Source organism: Elephantulus edwardii, unplaced genomic scaffold (assembly GCF_000299155.1).
Source record: "Elephantulus edwardii isolate Elephantulus edwardi_28Jun2011 unplaced genomic scaffold, EleEdw1.0 scaffold00033, whole genome shotgun sequence".
Classification (NCBI taxonomy): domain Eukaryota; kingdom Metazoa; phylum Chordata; class Mammalia; order Macroscelidea; family Macroscelididae; genus Elephantulus; species Elephantulus edwardii.
The window spans coordinates 13,668,125-13,684,469 of record NW_006399783.1 but is presented as its reverse complement, the minus strand read 5'-3'; the positions used below and the strand labels follow the sequence as shown (position 1 = coordinate 13,684,469).

Genomic DNA, 16,345 nt, shown 5'->3' with positions numbered 1-16,345 from the left:
CCCCCCCCGGACCTCTGCTTCCCTCTCCTTGGATATAGTTAGCTCTAGACCTCAGAAAGAAAGGCCTGAGCTGGTCACTCATCACTGCACACCCCTGACCTGGCCACGCTGCATGCGCAGAGCAGCAGCACACTGGCCGCATCCTCTGCAGGCACTGTGTGTGCCCCTCAGTGGCAAATTCTGCACTCCGCACCATCTGTGGATGCTTCTTCTGTGAATCCTTGAGGGAGGAGCCACGTCTCATCTCCACAGTGTCTGTAAGTCCAGCACTGTTTTATACTACACAGATGGGAGCAGCTGCTTAACAATTCTTTGTTGAATGAATCAATAATCCAAAATAAAAATCTCGACATAAAAAAAAGGAGAGGCACAGAGATTTCCAGAGGGACACCTTTTAAAACCAAATACATGTCATTCTATTAAATACGATCAAATTTATTCAAGGAGTGGATGGGAGTATTCACCATCCTTCTTGCTATTCTCTCTCCCCTCTGGCAGATGTGCACTGAAGGCCACATGGGAGGAGGAGAGGGGGCCACTCAGTCCCTGATGCTGGCCTCTAATGCTGTAAGCTGTGACCACTCAGAGTGCACAAGGCTTGGGCACTCAAAGGTCCCATCTGCGGGCAGCACCTCCTATTATTCAGCTGGCCTCTGGGTGTCAACCTCCTGCAGGAACCCAGGAGCTGTGCTTCCAGCCCAGCTGCTCAGCTGTCGAAGCCGACTGGGGACCATGACTGGGTGTGGCAGCCTAGGCTACAGCCCAGGAGTGTGGACAGACCCTAAAACAGGAGCTCCAGGGCCAAACCTGAGGCTCTCAGGTCTTACAAGAATGGGAAGAGCCGCTTCTTCACGATGTAGAGGACAGTAGCAAGAAAGAGGGCAAGAGCAAGGAAAATCAAGAGTTTGTCTGTCAGCTCCCGACGATTATATTTTGTGATGAGCTTCCGTCCAAGCTGGATGGTCCCCGACATGGATTTAAACTCTTCATTTGCATCCAGGATAGTTCGAGAAGAATTCACTGAAACAAAGGAGACAGGGATCCTGACTCAAGAGACAGAACAGGGCAAAATGCAGACCTTGCATTGATCTGGTGGGGGGTGAGGGGTGGGGGCGTGGGTGTGGGTGGGGGGTCAGTCATTATAGCACCTGCTAGCTGAAGCAGGATTGAATGAGACAATTTGGATGAACAAAGAGGAAGAACATGTGAACAAGAGGCATCATCATTGGTCCCAGGCGGCCCAGAGAGGTGTGGGCAGTTTACAGTGTCACAAGGCCACAACTACGAACCATCAAATGTAGGAAATAAAGGAACAGATAACATTTAATTTGCAAGTGTTCCATGTACCTAAGGCTCTGAGATGATGGAGGGGGAATCAAATAAACCCAACTGAGTACCCCCAGGAAGCAACCTAGAAACCTGAGAATGGGCAGGAGATTCATCTTATAGACTGACTTTTGCACTGTCTAGAGATGTTGACCAATATGGTAGCAACTCCAGAGCATGTGAAATGTGAATCATCCAAACTCAGATCCCTGCAAACGTAAAATACACAAAGTCTCAAAGACTTAATACAGAAACAAAAAGATTTCAGTTAGTTTTCAATTTTAACTGCATAGTAATGCTCTGTATAGTTTAAATAATTTCATTTGTTTCTTTTTACTTTTTAGTGTTGCCTACTAAAAAGTTTCAAATTTCTCATGTAATTCATAATATAATTTTTCTGGACATGGCTGCGCTTGTGGGCTTTTTATTGTCCCTGACCAAGTATATAGAGCGCTCTAGTGGCCAAGTGGAAAGGAGCTGTGCTGCCAACCAAAAGGCACATTGCTCAAATCCACCAGCTCTCTACAGGAAAAAGATGGGCAATCCCCTCTCATGTAATTTACTGCCTTTGAAAACCCAGTGGAGGGTCAGTTATGGGTTGGTTCCAACTTGATAGTACATAGCAACATAACTTGTTGCCTAGTGGCAAGGAGTTATGCTGCCAACCCAAAGGCACATGGTGTGAATGCACCAGCTACTTTGTGAGAGAGAAAGATGGGCAATTGAAAAAACTCTGGAAAATAGCTAAAGGGTCAGTTATGACTCGGTTTTAACGCCACAATATATAACAATCATGTATATAAGAAGTTATAACCATGTATGTAAAAGTTCTGGTGTACAGTGTATTCTGTGTTGCTAATCAAAATGTCAGTGGTTTGGGGCCACCAGCCACTTAAGAGGGAGAAATATGGGCAGTTTCCTCCCATAAAGATTTACAGCTTCAGAAATCCAAAGAGAATCACTATGAGTCAGAAATGATCCTATAGCAGTGGTGTAGTCATATACATACTGTACTGTCATGCATTAAGTTGCATAGTTTTTTTGCAAGCTACAAAATCTCCTCAAGTATTAGCTTCCCATGAGTACTCTGAGCATTCATTGTGTGTATGTGCTACTATGTTGGTGTGCGATGTGTGGAAACTGCAAGAATTACCTTTCTACAAACTCTAAAGACAATACATAAACCAATTACCAGAGAGAAAAACAAACAATAAAAAGTCCTCTTGGCCTTCTTTTTCTGGGTTTTCTTTTGCTAAAACTAGAATAGCATAATGAGATGTCATATACTCATCATCAGATTAGCCCGTTGAGTCACCTGATGAGGCAGAAGTCACACTAGCCAGTGAGCTTCAGCTGAGCAGCAGGCAGGAGACCCTGGGAGCAGTGCTGGCCCAAGGCTCTGGAGGCAGGTCTCTGGGACAAGGTTCCCTTCCAGCCCAGCCCTACCTAGAGTCTGCATCGCTTCCTCGCTCTGCTGGACCTGCTGGGACATCATCCTGCTGATCCCCATGAGGTTTTCGGTGATGGAGCTGGAGGTCTGGGCCAGGCTCTCTTTGGTGGTTTTTCTAGAGGTCCAAAGCAAGGGGAGAAGGCATGTCAACCAAAGGCAAGCAGCCCAAAACCCCACAAATGAATGAGATACCACATTCTACCTGCCAAATTAGTACAGATTTCTTAAATGAACTAAAGGCATGAGTGTGGCCAGACCACAATCTTGTGGACTAGGATGAGTGGACAGGAATGTAACCAGAAAGCCACATGGCAATCCCTATTAGCAGCCTTGAAGTGTTCATGTCTTGGACCCAATAACCCCCTCCTTGGAAACTTCTCATAAGGAAATACACAAAATATGAACAGTTTCATGTCAAAGATATCACCTGCTGTATTGTCTATAATGCGTAAAAAAGGAAACATTAAATATACACCGATACGGGATGGATTAATACAATGGAATACTAGGTTAAAATTAGATTTGAAGAGGGTTTTTTGTTTTTGATGTTGTCTAGTTTTTATTTCAGTCATAAAATTAAGTCTGCAATCCTTCCAACTTTGGGGAGGAATTAAGAAAACATGGAGCCCAAAGAACTGTAGCAAGAGCACAAAGATTAAAAGGTACGGCAAGCACAATGGGGGTCGCAGGGTGATCTCTGGAGCAATAGAAGGAATGATGTGGTGATTAAGAGAAAACAAGAATGACAGGTCATAATTAGAGTTGACCACAGTCAGCAATGGTGATCTTTTTGCTGGTCGTGCCATTCCTGGACCCAAAGTACTCCAGGCTTCCACAACGTTCATGCCTTCTTTCACCTTGCCAAAGATTACAGATTTGCCATCCAACCATCCAGTCTTAGCAGTACAGATAAAAAACTGGGAACTATCTGTATTGGGTCCAGCATTTGCCATGGACAGGATGCCAGGACCTGTGTGCTTCAGGATGAAGTTCTCATCATCAAACTTCTCCCCATAGCTGGATTTGCCACCCGTACTATTATGTCGTGTGAAGTCTCGACCCTGGCACATAAACCCAGGAATGATTCTGCGAAAGCAGGAACCCTTGTTACCAAATCCTTTCTCCCCAGTACTCAGAGCACAGAAGTTTTCTGCTGTCATAGGGACTTTATCTGCAAACAGCTCAAAGGAAACAAGGCCTGAAGGTTTGTCGAAGTACTACGGGAATGACCACGGCTGGGGCGAGCGTAGCAAACAACTGTACTGCTGAGGCGACGGCTTCTGCAAAGCAGCTTGAAGAGGTTTTTTAAGACAATGGGAAAATCTTTGTGCCTAAATGAAGGGTATAATACGAAATTATATATATGGTATAATTTGACTTTGTAAAAGACATGTTGTTGTTGTTGTTGTTGTTATGTGCCGTCGAGTCGTTTCCGACTCATAGCGACCCTATGCACAACAGCCCTAAACCCTGCTCTATCCTGCGCCAACCGCACCGCCTCTGACACACCCATCCCGATTACCCCAGTCACCGAATCAATCCATCTCATAGAGGGTCTTCCCCTCCTGCGCTGTCCCTCCACCCTCCCAAGCATGATGTCCCTCTCCAAGGACCCGTCCCTCCTGGCAACATGTCCAAAGTATGTCAGATGAAGCCCCAGAATCCTTGCCTCCAAGGAGTAGCTTGGTTTAATCCGCTCCAAGATGAATCTGTTTGTTTTCCTGGCAGTCCATGGTACATTCAGTACCCTTCTCCAGCACCACAGCTCAAAAGCATCCACTCTACTTCTGTCCTCCCTAGTCATTGTCCAACTCTCTGATGCATAACAAGCGATTGCAAATACCATGGCCTGTATCAGGCACACCTTAGTCTCCAGAGAGACACTGTTGCTCCTGAGTACCTTAGAGAGGTCCCTAACAGCAGACTTTCCCATCGCGATACACTTTTTGATTTCCTGACTGCTGGTGCCAAGAGTGTTGACTGTGGAGCCGAGCAAACTGAAGCTGTGAACACTCTCAATCTCTCTGTCATCCATCCTGACACTGCCAATTGGTCCAGTGGCGAGAATCTTTGTCTTCTTGACATTGAGCCTCAGTCCATATTGAAGGCTGCAGTCCTTGACCCTTCGCAGCAAGTGCATGAGGTCCTCCTCAGTTTCAGCAAGAAGGGTTGTGTCATCTGCATTACGGAGATTGTTAATAGATCTTCCACCAATCCTGATGCCACAATTCTCCTCATAGAGCCCAGCCTCTCAGATAATCTGCTCTGCATACATGTTGAAAAGGTATGGAGACAGGATGCATCCCTGGCGTACACCCTTCCCAATTTTGAACCAAGCAGTGTTACCCTGCTCTGTTCTGACTACTGCCTCTTGGTCCAAGTATAGGTTTCGTATTAGCACAATTAAATGTTCTGGGATTCCCATTCTTCTCAGAGTCAGCCACAGTTTGTTATGATCCACACAGTCAAATGCTTTTGCATAATCAATGAAACACAGATAGACATTCTTCTGGTATTCTCTGCTTTCAGCCAAGATCCATCTAACATCAGCAACAATATCCCTAGTACCACGACCCCTTCTCAACCCAGCCTGGACTTCCGGCAGTTCTCTGCTGATGTGCTGTTCTAATCGTTTTTGGATGATCTTCAGTAGAATCTTGCTTGCATGTGAAATCAATGACACTGTGAAAACACAGTATATTGAAATGTTCATTAAGTAATAGGATTATGACTTATTTTCATTCTGCAGCACACACACTTTTTTTTTTCAGTGTTAAGGGTTTATTGTCCAGAATGGCTTTCTTAGCCATTGTACTTGATTTTGCCACATGGATCGGATGTAGTGAACACTTTAATTATTTTGTATCTTATGGTACAAACATTATGGAGTACAGAAAGATACAAGGAGAGATACCTTTGCCTTAAGAGATCCCCTCCTCGGAGCAGTTCTGCTTTCTCTAGATTGTCGATGGCAATTTTGCAAGTAAGATTTGCTTTCCTCCATGAAGCTTGATTACTGAAATGAAGAGGATATGTGAGTTTCTGCTGACTCCTATTAGGCAGTGACTTCTAATCACAGCATATCTGTCCAGCCAGGCAAGGACAGAAAAGACTATCAGTCTAGACCAGAGTCCACCTCAGTCTGCTTTTACTTCCTCCTCTTGGTGCCAAGCACTCTAACTCAGACCTCAACACTTCCTGTCTAAACCTCAAGTGCCCTTGGTGTCAGTGTGGAGCACAGGCCACACTACATAGCACTAATGTACCTACCACCTACTCACACACTGGTAACCACTCATATCCCCCACCTGCTTACACTAGCCTCTGCTACACCGACTGTCAGGTTTATAGACAAAGCTATGTCTGTGAAAATGACGCTAAGCAACTACTCAAATCAGAAGGCTTAAAGTAAAAATGATCCAGAGTTTCCCAGGTTTGGGGAAAGCTGTTTGAAGCAACACTTCTCATTATGAATTACTGTTATTGTTGTGTACCATCGAGTCGGAACCAAGCCACAGCTGATTCTGCAGCAGGTTTTCAGAGGCAGTCACTTGCATGAAAGGAGACTGCTCATCTTTCTCCCATGGAGCAGCTGGTGGATTTGAACCACATGTCTCTGGGATTGTATACAGTTTTTTACCACTAGACCATGAGTGCTCCTTTCTCTTTATGAATATGATGCAAAAATTAAATGTGAAGAGCAAAGTTTTGTGTCATGCTGAAAGACAATTTTGTGGACAAGTAACATCTACCTCAAATCATTACTGAGAGTTAGCTTATAGCTGCAATTATGTAATGAAGCACTGGCAGGTAGCTGTAATTGTAGCACATTTTGTTTAACATAACATCAGTTCTTACTCAAATCTTTCTGAAATTTTGACCCATCTTAAGTAGATTCACTTTAGTGGATACTTTCTGGTACCAATTATGTTTAGATAAAAAAGGGCACTGCTATGAGCCAGCATGGACTTGACAACAGGTTTTTCTTTTTGGTTTTAGTATTATCAAAGTGGGAGCTAACTTGATAACAGCTGATAATTACAAGAGTGATCACTTTATTGTTTTAAAAATATAAAAAAAACAGCACAATATTATAAATTATACACACGGGCCTGTATACTCCCTGCCCATATTCCCATCTGAAAATAAATGATCTTGAGAAAACATTCAGCACGTGTGCATAACAATTCAATTAAGTCACCACGAAACCAGATTTATTAGGGAAGCATGCACTTGCCTCTCAGGGCACGCTGACTGAGGAGCCAGCAGGGAGCCCCAGACCACCCACCTCAACATCTGCTTCTTGTGATTTTCCACCTCCTGAAGCAGAGCTTGCTTTTCCGACTCTTTGTCTTGCTCTTTAGCTGACTGTTCAAGATCCTTTTAGGGGGAAACAGCTCCGTATTAGTATGGTTTTAAATTTCAGTATATAAAAAAATGTAAAAATCAACATAAAAATGGAAAAGTTCTTGTGTTTCTGACAAGGTCATGCAACAGCACTTGAAAGTACTCCCAAAACAGGACACTCAGGAATTCCAAGTAACCTGTAATAAACATCCTTCAAATATATTGCTGAGTTTGCAAGTCTGAGACTCACATACAAATGCTTACAGTCTATTAAGGCCTTACTAGGTGCCTGTGGCGGGGGTCATGCAGCTGACATGAGGGAGTTGGAGGAGATACTAATAAGGTTGTTGTTGTTACGTGCCGTTGAGCCACCTGCAACCCAAGACAACCCTATGTACGTACAGCAGCTCTAAAGCCTGCTCTGTCCTGAGCCAGTCTCACTGACTCCAACACACCAATCCCCATTGTCAGTCACTGTATCAATCCATCTTATCCAGGGTCTTCCTCTCCTGCGCTGATTCTCCACCCTTCCAAGCATGATGTCCTTCTCCAAGGACTGGTCCCTCCTGGCCACATACCCAAGTATTAAAGATGGAGCTTCAAAATCCCAGCCTCCAAGGAGAAACTTGGTTTCACCCTCTCCAAGACAGACCTATTTGTTTTCTTGGCAGACCATGCTATGTTCAAGACTCTACTCCAGAACTACAATTCAAAGACATCAATTCTGTCATCCTAGGTCACTGTCTAGCTCTCTGATGCACAGCAAGTAATTGCGAAGACCATGGCCTGGATTAAGCGCACTTTAGTCTCTAGACTGACATCGTTGCTTTTCGGCACTCTGGAGAGGTCCCTGACAGCAGCTTTTCCCTGTGCAATTCATTGTTTGATTTCCTGACTGCTGGTGCCAGAAGTGTTGACTGTGAAGCCGAGCAAGTTGTAATTATTAACAACCTCAATCTCTTCTCCATCTATCATGGTACTGCCAGTTGGCCCAGTGGTGAGAATCTTCGTCTTTTTGATGCTGAGCTTCAATCTATGTTGAAGACTACAGTCCTTGACCCTTCAGCAGCAAGTGCTTCAGGTCCTCTTCAGTTTCAACAAGCAAGGGTGTGTCATCTGCATAATGTAGGTTGTTGATGAATCTTCCTCCAATTCTGATGCTACATTCCTCCTCATAAAGCCCTGCTTCCCGAATGATCTATTCTGTATATGGAATGAAAAGGTATGGAGACAGGATGCACCCCTGGAGCACTCCTTTCCTGATTTTGAATCATGCAGTGTTTCCCTGCACTGTATTTAGGGTCACCCTCACTGTCAAAATGTTTACGATTTCAGCTACCACTGAAGAATCTGGACAGCTCTCAGGCATGTGCTGCAGAAGTCAGTCCCAGATCTGAATCTCCTTCACTGTCACTAAGCACTTTGGTTCTGTAGTCACTCACCTGTATTCTGTGCCGTAACTGCTGAAACTTCTCTTTCACTTTAGTGTTCAGGTCAGTAAGTGCACTTAATGGTCCTGAACAATCACGAATATCCTAAGAGACAGTGAAGACATAAAGAGGCAATGAAAGGAAATGAAATCACAGACACAGAGAGTTGACTTAGGAAAGAAATTAAGGCCGGCCTACTGACTGACACACATCCCAATCTTGCTCACCTCTGAAACAACAGCAAAACCATTACCATTTTTATTTTTCTCACCCCACTTCAGGTTAATTTTCAGCAGATAAAACCAGGCTGCTCCTTGGAGGCAAGGATTCTGAGGCTTCGTCTGACATACTTTGGTCATGTTGTAAGGTGAGACCAGTCCTTGGAGAGGGACATCATGCTTGGGAGGGTGGAGGGCAGGCGCAGAAGGGGAAGGCCCTCTGGGAGATGGACTGATTCAGTGACTGGGGCAATAGGGATGACTGTGTTGGAGGCAATGAGATTGGCACAGGAGAGAACAGAGTTTAGAGTTGTTGTACATAGGGTCGCGATGAGTCACAAGAGACTCGACGGCACATAACAACAACAATACTAAGAGCACACCAAGAAACAAACTCTATTTTGATCTTAATTATTAGTGGCACAGTGTGCTACAGGTCATGCTGCTAACCAAAAGTTAAGCAGTTCGAATCAACCAGCTGGTCTACAAGAGAAAGATGGACAGTCTCTTCTCATGAAGAGTTACAGCATTAGACACCTGATGGAGGTTTAGAAAGATTCTACTACTCAACAGCAGTGAGTCTGATTTGTTTGGGGGGCTTTTCTGAGCCCCCCCTTTTTTTAGTTTTAAAAGGAGCCTGGGTTGTGGGAGAAGAGGAGCCCTAGTGGTGCAGTGGTTAAAGCGCTCTGCTGCTAAACAAAAGGTCAGTGGTTCAAATCCACCAGTCGCTCAAAGGGAGAAAGATGGGCAGTCGGAAAAGACTGTTGTGCTCTGGCAAGTCAGAATCCTCTCACAGCTGACCTTTCAGTGGGTTTTCAGATGCACTGAAATATCCAGAGCAATGGGTAGATTCAATCTCCTTGCCTTTGGGGTTGCAATGTAACTTCCTACCCCTAGACCACCAGAGCTTACAAATTGTAAAAGCTGCACAATTACAGCCTTTTAAACCCTCTAGGGCAGTTTTACTGTCATAGAGGGTTGCTTTGAGGTGGAAGAGTTTGCTCTTCTTTTTAAAGAGTTTAAGGTTCTAGAGTGAGAGTGGTACAAACACTGCAGACTTGTTTGCAACCAAACCAGTTCTATTCTGACACTCAGTATGCTGCCTGAGTAAGAATCAACCTAACAGTAACTGGTTAAAGTTCTAGAAAACATCACCTGACCAGTCTGAAAGATTCAGAATGGCCTGTAGGTCTAACAAGAACGTACATTCCAAAATGACAGCTTCAGATCTTTATGGGAAATTGTGCTGCTTAAGTTTCTGTTCTCATACAAGATTAACTTTTAAGCCACTTACTGAAAGTCAGATACTTAAAATATTTATACCAACTGTCAATTTATCATATTAGCTTGCATGTTGTGATGTTAGAAGCTCTGCTGGAGCTAAAAAAAAAAATACCCTTCACAATAGCTAATCACAAGATTAAATACTTGGGAGTAAATCCAACCAGAAGCACAAAGGATCTATTCAAAGAAAATTACAAAACATTACTACAAAAACCAAAAAGAGACTTGGAGAAATGGAAGAATATCCCTTGTTCATGGAAAGAAAGACTCAATATTGTGAAATGACAATACCACCAAAGGCAATTTACATGTTCAATGCAATCCCAATACAAATACAAATTCCATTATTCAACAAGATGGAAAAGACAATCTCCAATTTCATCTGGAATGGAAAGAGAACCCAAATATGCAAAGCACTCCTTAAAAAGAGAAACAAGGTAGAAGGCATCTCACTCCCCGATTTCAAATCCGACTACGCTGCCGTGGTGGTCAAGACAGCATGGTACTGGTTACAATGACAGACACATAGATCAATGGAATAGAACTAAGAACTCAGAAATCAGCCCATCTACATATGGTCAACTGATTTTTGACAAGGAGATGAAATCAGTTAAGTGGGGAAACAACAGGCTTTTTAACAAATGGTGTTGGCAAAATTGGAAAACTAACTGTAAAAAACTCAAGCAAGATCCCCTCCATACACAAGAACCAACTCAAAGTGGATCAAGGACCTAGAACTAAAACCAAGGACCATAAACTTCATTAGAGAAAAGCTTGGAAGAACTCTAGAAGTCCTAATCCACAACATAAACAGTCTTCTAAGCATCCTGAAAAACCTACAACCAGGAGAGGATAAAATAAAAAGTATGAAATACCTTTGCATATCCAAAAATGTCTTCCACAGGGTAAAGAGGGAAGCCACAGACACGGGGAAAAAATATTTGGTAATGTCCTATCTGATAAGGGACTTATACCTAGAATTTATAAAATACTCGAACACAACAAGATAAACAACCCAATTGAAAAATGGGCACAGGAGATGAACAGACACTTTACCAAAGAAGACATTGAGATGGCAAACAAACACACGAAGAAATGTTCAAAATCCCTAGGTCAAAGAGAGATGCAAATCAAAACTACTATATCATCTCACCCCAGTAAGAATAGCAAAATTTAACAGAACACCAAACATCAAATACTGGTGAGGTTGGAGAAATTGGAACCCTTATTCACTGTTGGTGGGAGTGTAAAATGTTGCAAGCAATATGGAAGGCAGTATGGTGCTTTCCTCAAAAAGTTGGAAATAGAAATACCATTTAACCCAGCAATTGCATTACTAGGAATATACCATAAAGAAACTAGAACTGTCATTCAAACAGATATATGCACATGCTTATTGCAGCTTTGTTTACAACAGCAAAGAGCTGGAAACAACCCAAGTGCCCATCAACAAATTAATGGACAGAGAAGCTGTGGTATATTCACACAATGTAATACTACACTGCATTGAAAAATAAGGAACTCATGAAATATTATACAAAATGGGTAACCGTGGAGGACATTATGCTGAGTGAAATATCTCAGTCACAAATTAAAAAATACTGCATAGTGCCACTGTTGCAAAGAGGGACTGACATCTGAGTTGGGGGGAAACTAAAAGGGGATAAATAATATATAGTGCATTGAAACAGATGAGGGAGAGTACTGTTTAGGAGGAATACATGATTAGGTATTATTGTCATGACAAGAGTATAGAATGAAACCTGCAGAGTGGAGTGGTCTGGGGGGGGGGGGACTGTATAACAATTAAAGAATTTGTTTTTTACTTGTCAAAAAGAAATGCTAACTGGGGGGAGGGGTGGACAGGGAGGAAAGTCTGCAACAATGAATGAATGGAAATCCAAATTAATTTATTTAATTAAATAAAAAAGCAGCTCTGCCTACTGCCAAAGGGGCCCTTTAGAGTAGTGAGAGAAGATCTTCACCCTGAAACCCACAGCGTCCCTTTTCAGCAGGAAGTAGCTAAGAGAATACGCCATCCCCTTTTCCTTATGAATCAGGGTGAAGTCTCTCTCAGGGAGGAGTGATAGGGAATGGCAAAGGACACACTGACAAAGGAGATTAACAAAAATGACTTTGACAAGCACTGTGGCAATAGGACAATTAAAACAGACATTTGGATGGCAGGGGAAGAAGAACAAACTGGGGAGGAGGGTAGAGAGAATGGTGCAGCAATGAAGGAATGAAAACCCAAAATCCCTGTAAATGTTCATTAAAATTAATAAAATTTAATAATTAAAAAAAAAAGCAGCTCTGCCAACAGGATTTCAAATATCAGCAGAGTCACCCATGGTAGGAAGGATTCAGTAGCGGTTCTGGACTAAGACACACAAGGAAGAAGTCCATGGTGACCTACTTCTATTAAAAATGACGAGCAAAAGCCTTATGCGCAGTAGAGGAACACAGCCCACTCCAGTGCTAGAATATGAGTCCTTCAGTTGGATGAGCACTCAAAAAGCACCTAAGCGCGAGCTGCCTCCTCCAGAGCCAGCCTTAATGAGGATGAAGCAAAACCTTCAGGACCTTCACCTGCCGATGTGGGATGACTGAGAAACAAACTACAAACATTCATTAATCAGAATGCTGGTTACAATCCACTAGTGGCTCCAAGGGAGAAAGATGAGCAATTCTCCACCTCACACACTTCTGAAAAAACCTGGAGGCTCAGCTATGGGTCAGTTCTGATTTGATGGATGAGTTTGAGTTTTTTCCCAATAACATACTGATTATAAATACAGACCTCACCAGATGGAATACCCAGAAACTGCCTTGGGAAAGTCAGCTATCAGGGATCTCGCAAGAGTACTGAAGAGCAACAAGGTCAGGCCAGAGACTAAGGTGCGCCTGATCTGGTCTTTGCAATTGCGTGCTATGCATCGGAGAACTGGACAGTGACTAGGGATGACAGAAAAGAGAATTTATGCCTTTGAGCTGTGGTGCTGGAGAAGAGTGCTGAATATAACATGGACTGCTAGGAGAACACAAGGGTTTGTCCTGGAGAGGGTGAAGCTGGGCTGCTTCTTGGAGTCATGGATTCTGAAGCTTCGTTTGACATACATTGGTCATGTTGCAAGGAAGGACCAGTCCTTGGAGAGGGACATCATGCTTGGGAGGGTTGGAGGGACAGTGCAGGAGAGGAAGACCCTCGATGAGATGGATTGATTCAGTGACTGGGATAATGGAGGTAGGTGTGCCAGAGACAGTGAGCTTGGCACATGATAGAGCAGAGTTTAGGGCTCTTGGACACAGGGTCACTATGAGTCACAAGTGACTCAACGGCACGTAAGAACAAGAGAAAATGGAGAAGCTCTTTACTATATGTCAGAAGAAAGCAAGGACTGACCATGGAGCAGACTCTCAACTACTTATACACAAATTAGGACTAAAGAAAAACAAGTCCATGAAAGCCAAAGTATAATCCTGAGTACAGTCTGATTTTTTTTTCCCCTTATCAAGAACACACTTGATATACTGAAAGGAAATGAACGAAGAGCAGATGAATTGTGGCATAACTACAGACATGTAGGGTCAGCTATGAGTCGGTTCCAACTAGACAGTTATGAGTTTGAAAGAGTGAAAGAGCAAAAGTGTCACTTTAAAGACTAAAATGTGCTTGGTCCAAGCCATGGTCTTTTGAACTGTCTCACATGTATGTGAAAGTTAGACAATGAGTAAGACAGACTGAAAAGAATTGCCTTTGAATTGTGCTGGCAAAGAATATTAATTAGTCTGCCAAAAGAACAAACAAATCTGTCTTGCAAGAAGCAGTGAGCCTGCTTCTTAAAAGTGAGGAGAGTTAAGATTTCACCTCACATACTTTAAGCATGTTATAAAGAGGAGTCAGTCTGGGGAGAAAAACATTATGATTAGTAAAGCAGAGGGCCTGCAAAAAAAGAGAAAAACCTTTCATGGGATGGATTAGTACAGTGGTTAAAACTTAGGCACCGGTGTGATTGTGAGGAAGAGGCGGAATCAGAGTGTGTTCCATTCTGGTGAACACAAGGTCACTATGAATAGGAGCTGACTCAACACGGTTTACATGAGACCACAAGAAGTGAACGGTACTTTGTGAACACTTAGATCAAATATTCTGTGAAAGAATCCTGATCAAAAGAAAGAAAACTAGGATAGAATTTCAAATTCTCATGGAATCTAAAGTTTTTGAAGCCAGGGCAGCTGCTTGAACCTCTGAAACTACTGTCCTGAGATAACTTTAAATAAAATGATCTAAAGTATTCTTAAAATCAAACAATAGTTTAGCTTAACTAATGAGTTCTGGTGGCCAGTGGTAAGGAGTTGCACTGTCAAAACAAAGGCAAGTAATTAAAGTTCACTAGCTATTCCAAAGGATAGGCAAAGGCGGGAGCCATGAGATTTACAGCCTCTGAAAATCTGCTGAAGGGTTAGCTATGAGTTGGTTGAACTCACAGCACACAGCAACAGCAAAGAATTAGTCCTTTAAACACTTCGCTCTTTTAACATCTCAAGTACTGAATATCCCACGGACTGTCAAAAGAACAAATAAATACATCTACTCATAGAAAGTGCAACCAGAGTGCTCCTCAAAGACAAAGATAATAAAACTCCATCTCACATAATTTGGGCATGTTGTAAGGAAGGGCCTTTAAAAAAGGCATCATGCTAAGAAAAGAAAGGTGGAGGAGGGTCAGCTAAAGACAAGAAGACCTTCAACAAGATGGACATATAACAATGGGCTCAAGTATATGAGAGATGATGAGGATAGTACAGGACAGGGTCCAAATTTGCTGTTTAGAGGGTCACTCTGAATCTTGGTTGATCTCTCAAGAGATTTACTGCCTCTTACAACCTGCTGGAGAGCCTTTAAGGAATACAACAACAAACAATGGATCAAGGTGACAACAGCAATTTAAAAGATCAGATAGGAAATTTAGAGATTAGTGACAGAAGAACCTGGAAAAGGAGAATTTTTTTAAATTTTTTTTATTTATTTTTTTTTACTGAATTGTACCTGTAAAAATTGTTGAACTGGGTTTTGCTCCACTGCACACTGCACATATTCTCAATAACAAGAACCAAGTAGGAAAAAAACAACTAAGGTTTAAAACAGCCTGGCTGTTTGCTAAATTTAAGGAACAGCATTGATCTTTGTTAAATGATTTCTTACATTAAGCCTCTACCCTTAAAAAGCAGTTTTAAGAACCCTGCTTGCAGGCTAAGGTAAAGAACCTCAACTCTCCCATATGTCAAACAGAAGGACTCTCTAGATCCCTTCCGCAGGCCGATTTCCCTCGTCACGGCCCCAGGTCTGCAGCTGTCTTGGAACCCAGGCTCCAGTGCTTGACTCCAGTTCCTCATTTCTGGCCCAGGCTACATGCATTTCTCCCGGTGCCTCCGCGACTAGTGGTGCCACTGAGCATGGGCCGCAGACTAGCAGGCCAAAAGGGGGCGGGGCTGATGGCCTTCCGGACGTTACCAGGTGAAAGGGGGTAGACGGTGGGGGCTAAGAATATCAGGTTAAGAAAGGTAGAGACCCTAAAGGTATTGACTGGCACAATGATTCCAACAGGGGACTCCAACAGGGGGCTTCAGCATAGCGCAGGATCAGGCAAAGGAATAAATAGTGGTCGCTCTGAGTCGACGTCGACTCCCCAGCACCGAACACCACCGTATACCAAGGTGGTCAAGGGCAGGGCGCTGGCGGGTCGGGGAGAGGAGTGGAGGAACCAAAGGGAAAGCTAGGGAAGGAGCTAGAAGTCCTCGGAAGAATGCAAGCCAACTTAGGCGAATGAAGATCCAAGTAGCCAGTCACGGAGACTGCAGAACTTATAGGGCCTCCGACAACTGACCAAGTGGGAGACACTTGGCAAGTGACACCGCCTAGCGCCCAGGAGGTCGACGGAGCTTCGGGTTAGGGCGGCTGGAGCCTGGGAATCGGTACCTGGATAAGCGCCTTCACCTCCAGATCGAATTTGACAATCTCTTGGTTACAGATTCGGACGTGGACATCCTGGGGAGCCGCCATGTTGAGGACGCCTACTACGGGCAGCCGTAGTGTCCAAAGTTCTTTCGCATTTCGCGCTGCCTTTTCGTCCTGCTACAGCGGCCCCTAGAGGCCGGCCTGCGGCGGCGAGAAGTCGTGGGGAGCGGTCCGCGTGGAAGCCCAAGGCTGGGCGGGCTCCAGGCAGCAGTTTGCTCCGTTGCCTAGTAATTAGGACTGCCCCGGACACGTGGGGGACAATTAGCCTGGC

General features: G+C 43.7%; 1 protein-coding gene across 2 annotated transcripts; it reads right to left on the bottom strand.

Annotated features, from left to right (window-relative positions):
* Positions 1-823: 823 nt before the first annotated feature.
* BNIP1 (BCL2/adenovirus E1B 19kDa interacting protein 1) lies at positions 824-16,139 on the bottom strand. 2 transcript variants are annotated; one of them, XM_006884357.1, is made up of 6 exons: positions 16,036-16,139; positions 8,566-8,658; positions 7,065-7,156; positions 5,691-5,792; positions 2,773-2,891; positions 824-1,020 (listed from the first exon to the last, which is right to left on the bottom strand). In XM_006884357.1, exons 1-6 carry the CDS (start codon positions 16,117-16,119, stop codon positions 824-826), a joined length of 687 nt encoding a protein of 228 aa, XP_006884419.1. In that variant the 5' UTR covers positions 16,120-16,139. The 2 variants fall into 2 exon arrangements, with proteins under 2 accessions (XP_006884419.1, XP_006884420.1); XM_006884358.1 differs by lacking the exon at positions 5,691-5,792 and having other exon boundaries at positions 16,036-16,119.
* Positions 16,140-16,345: the final 206 nt, after the last annotated feature.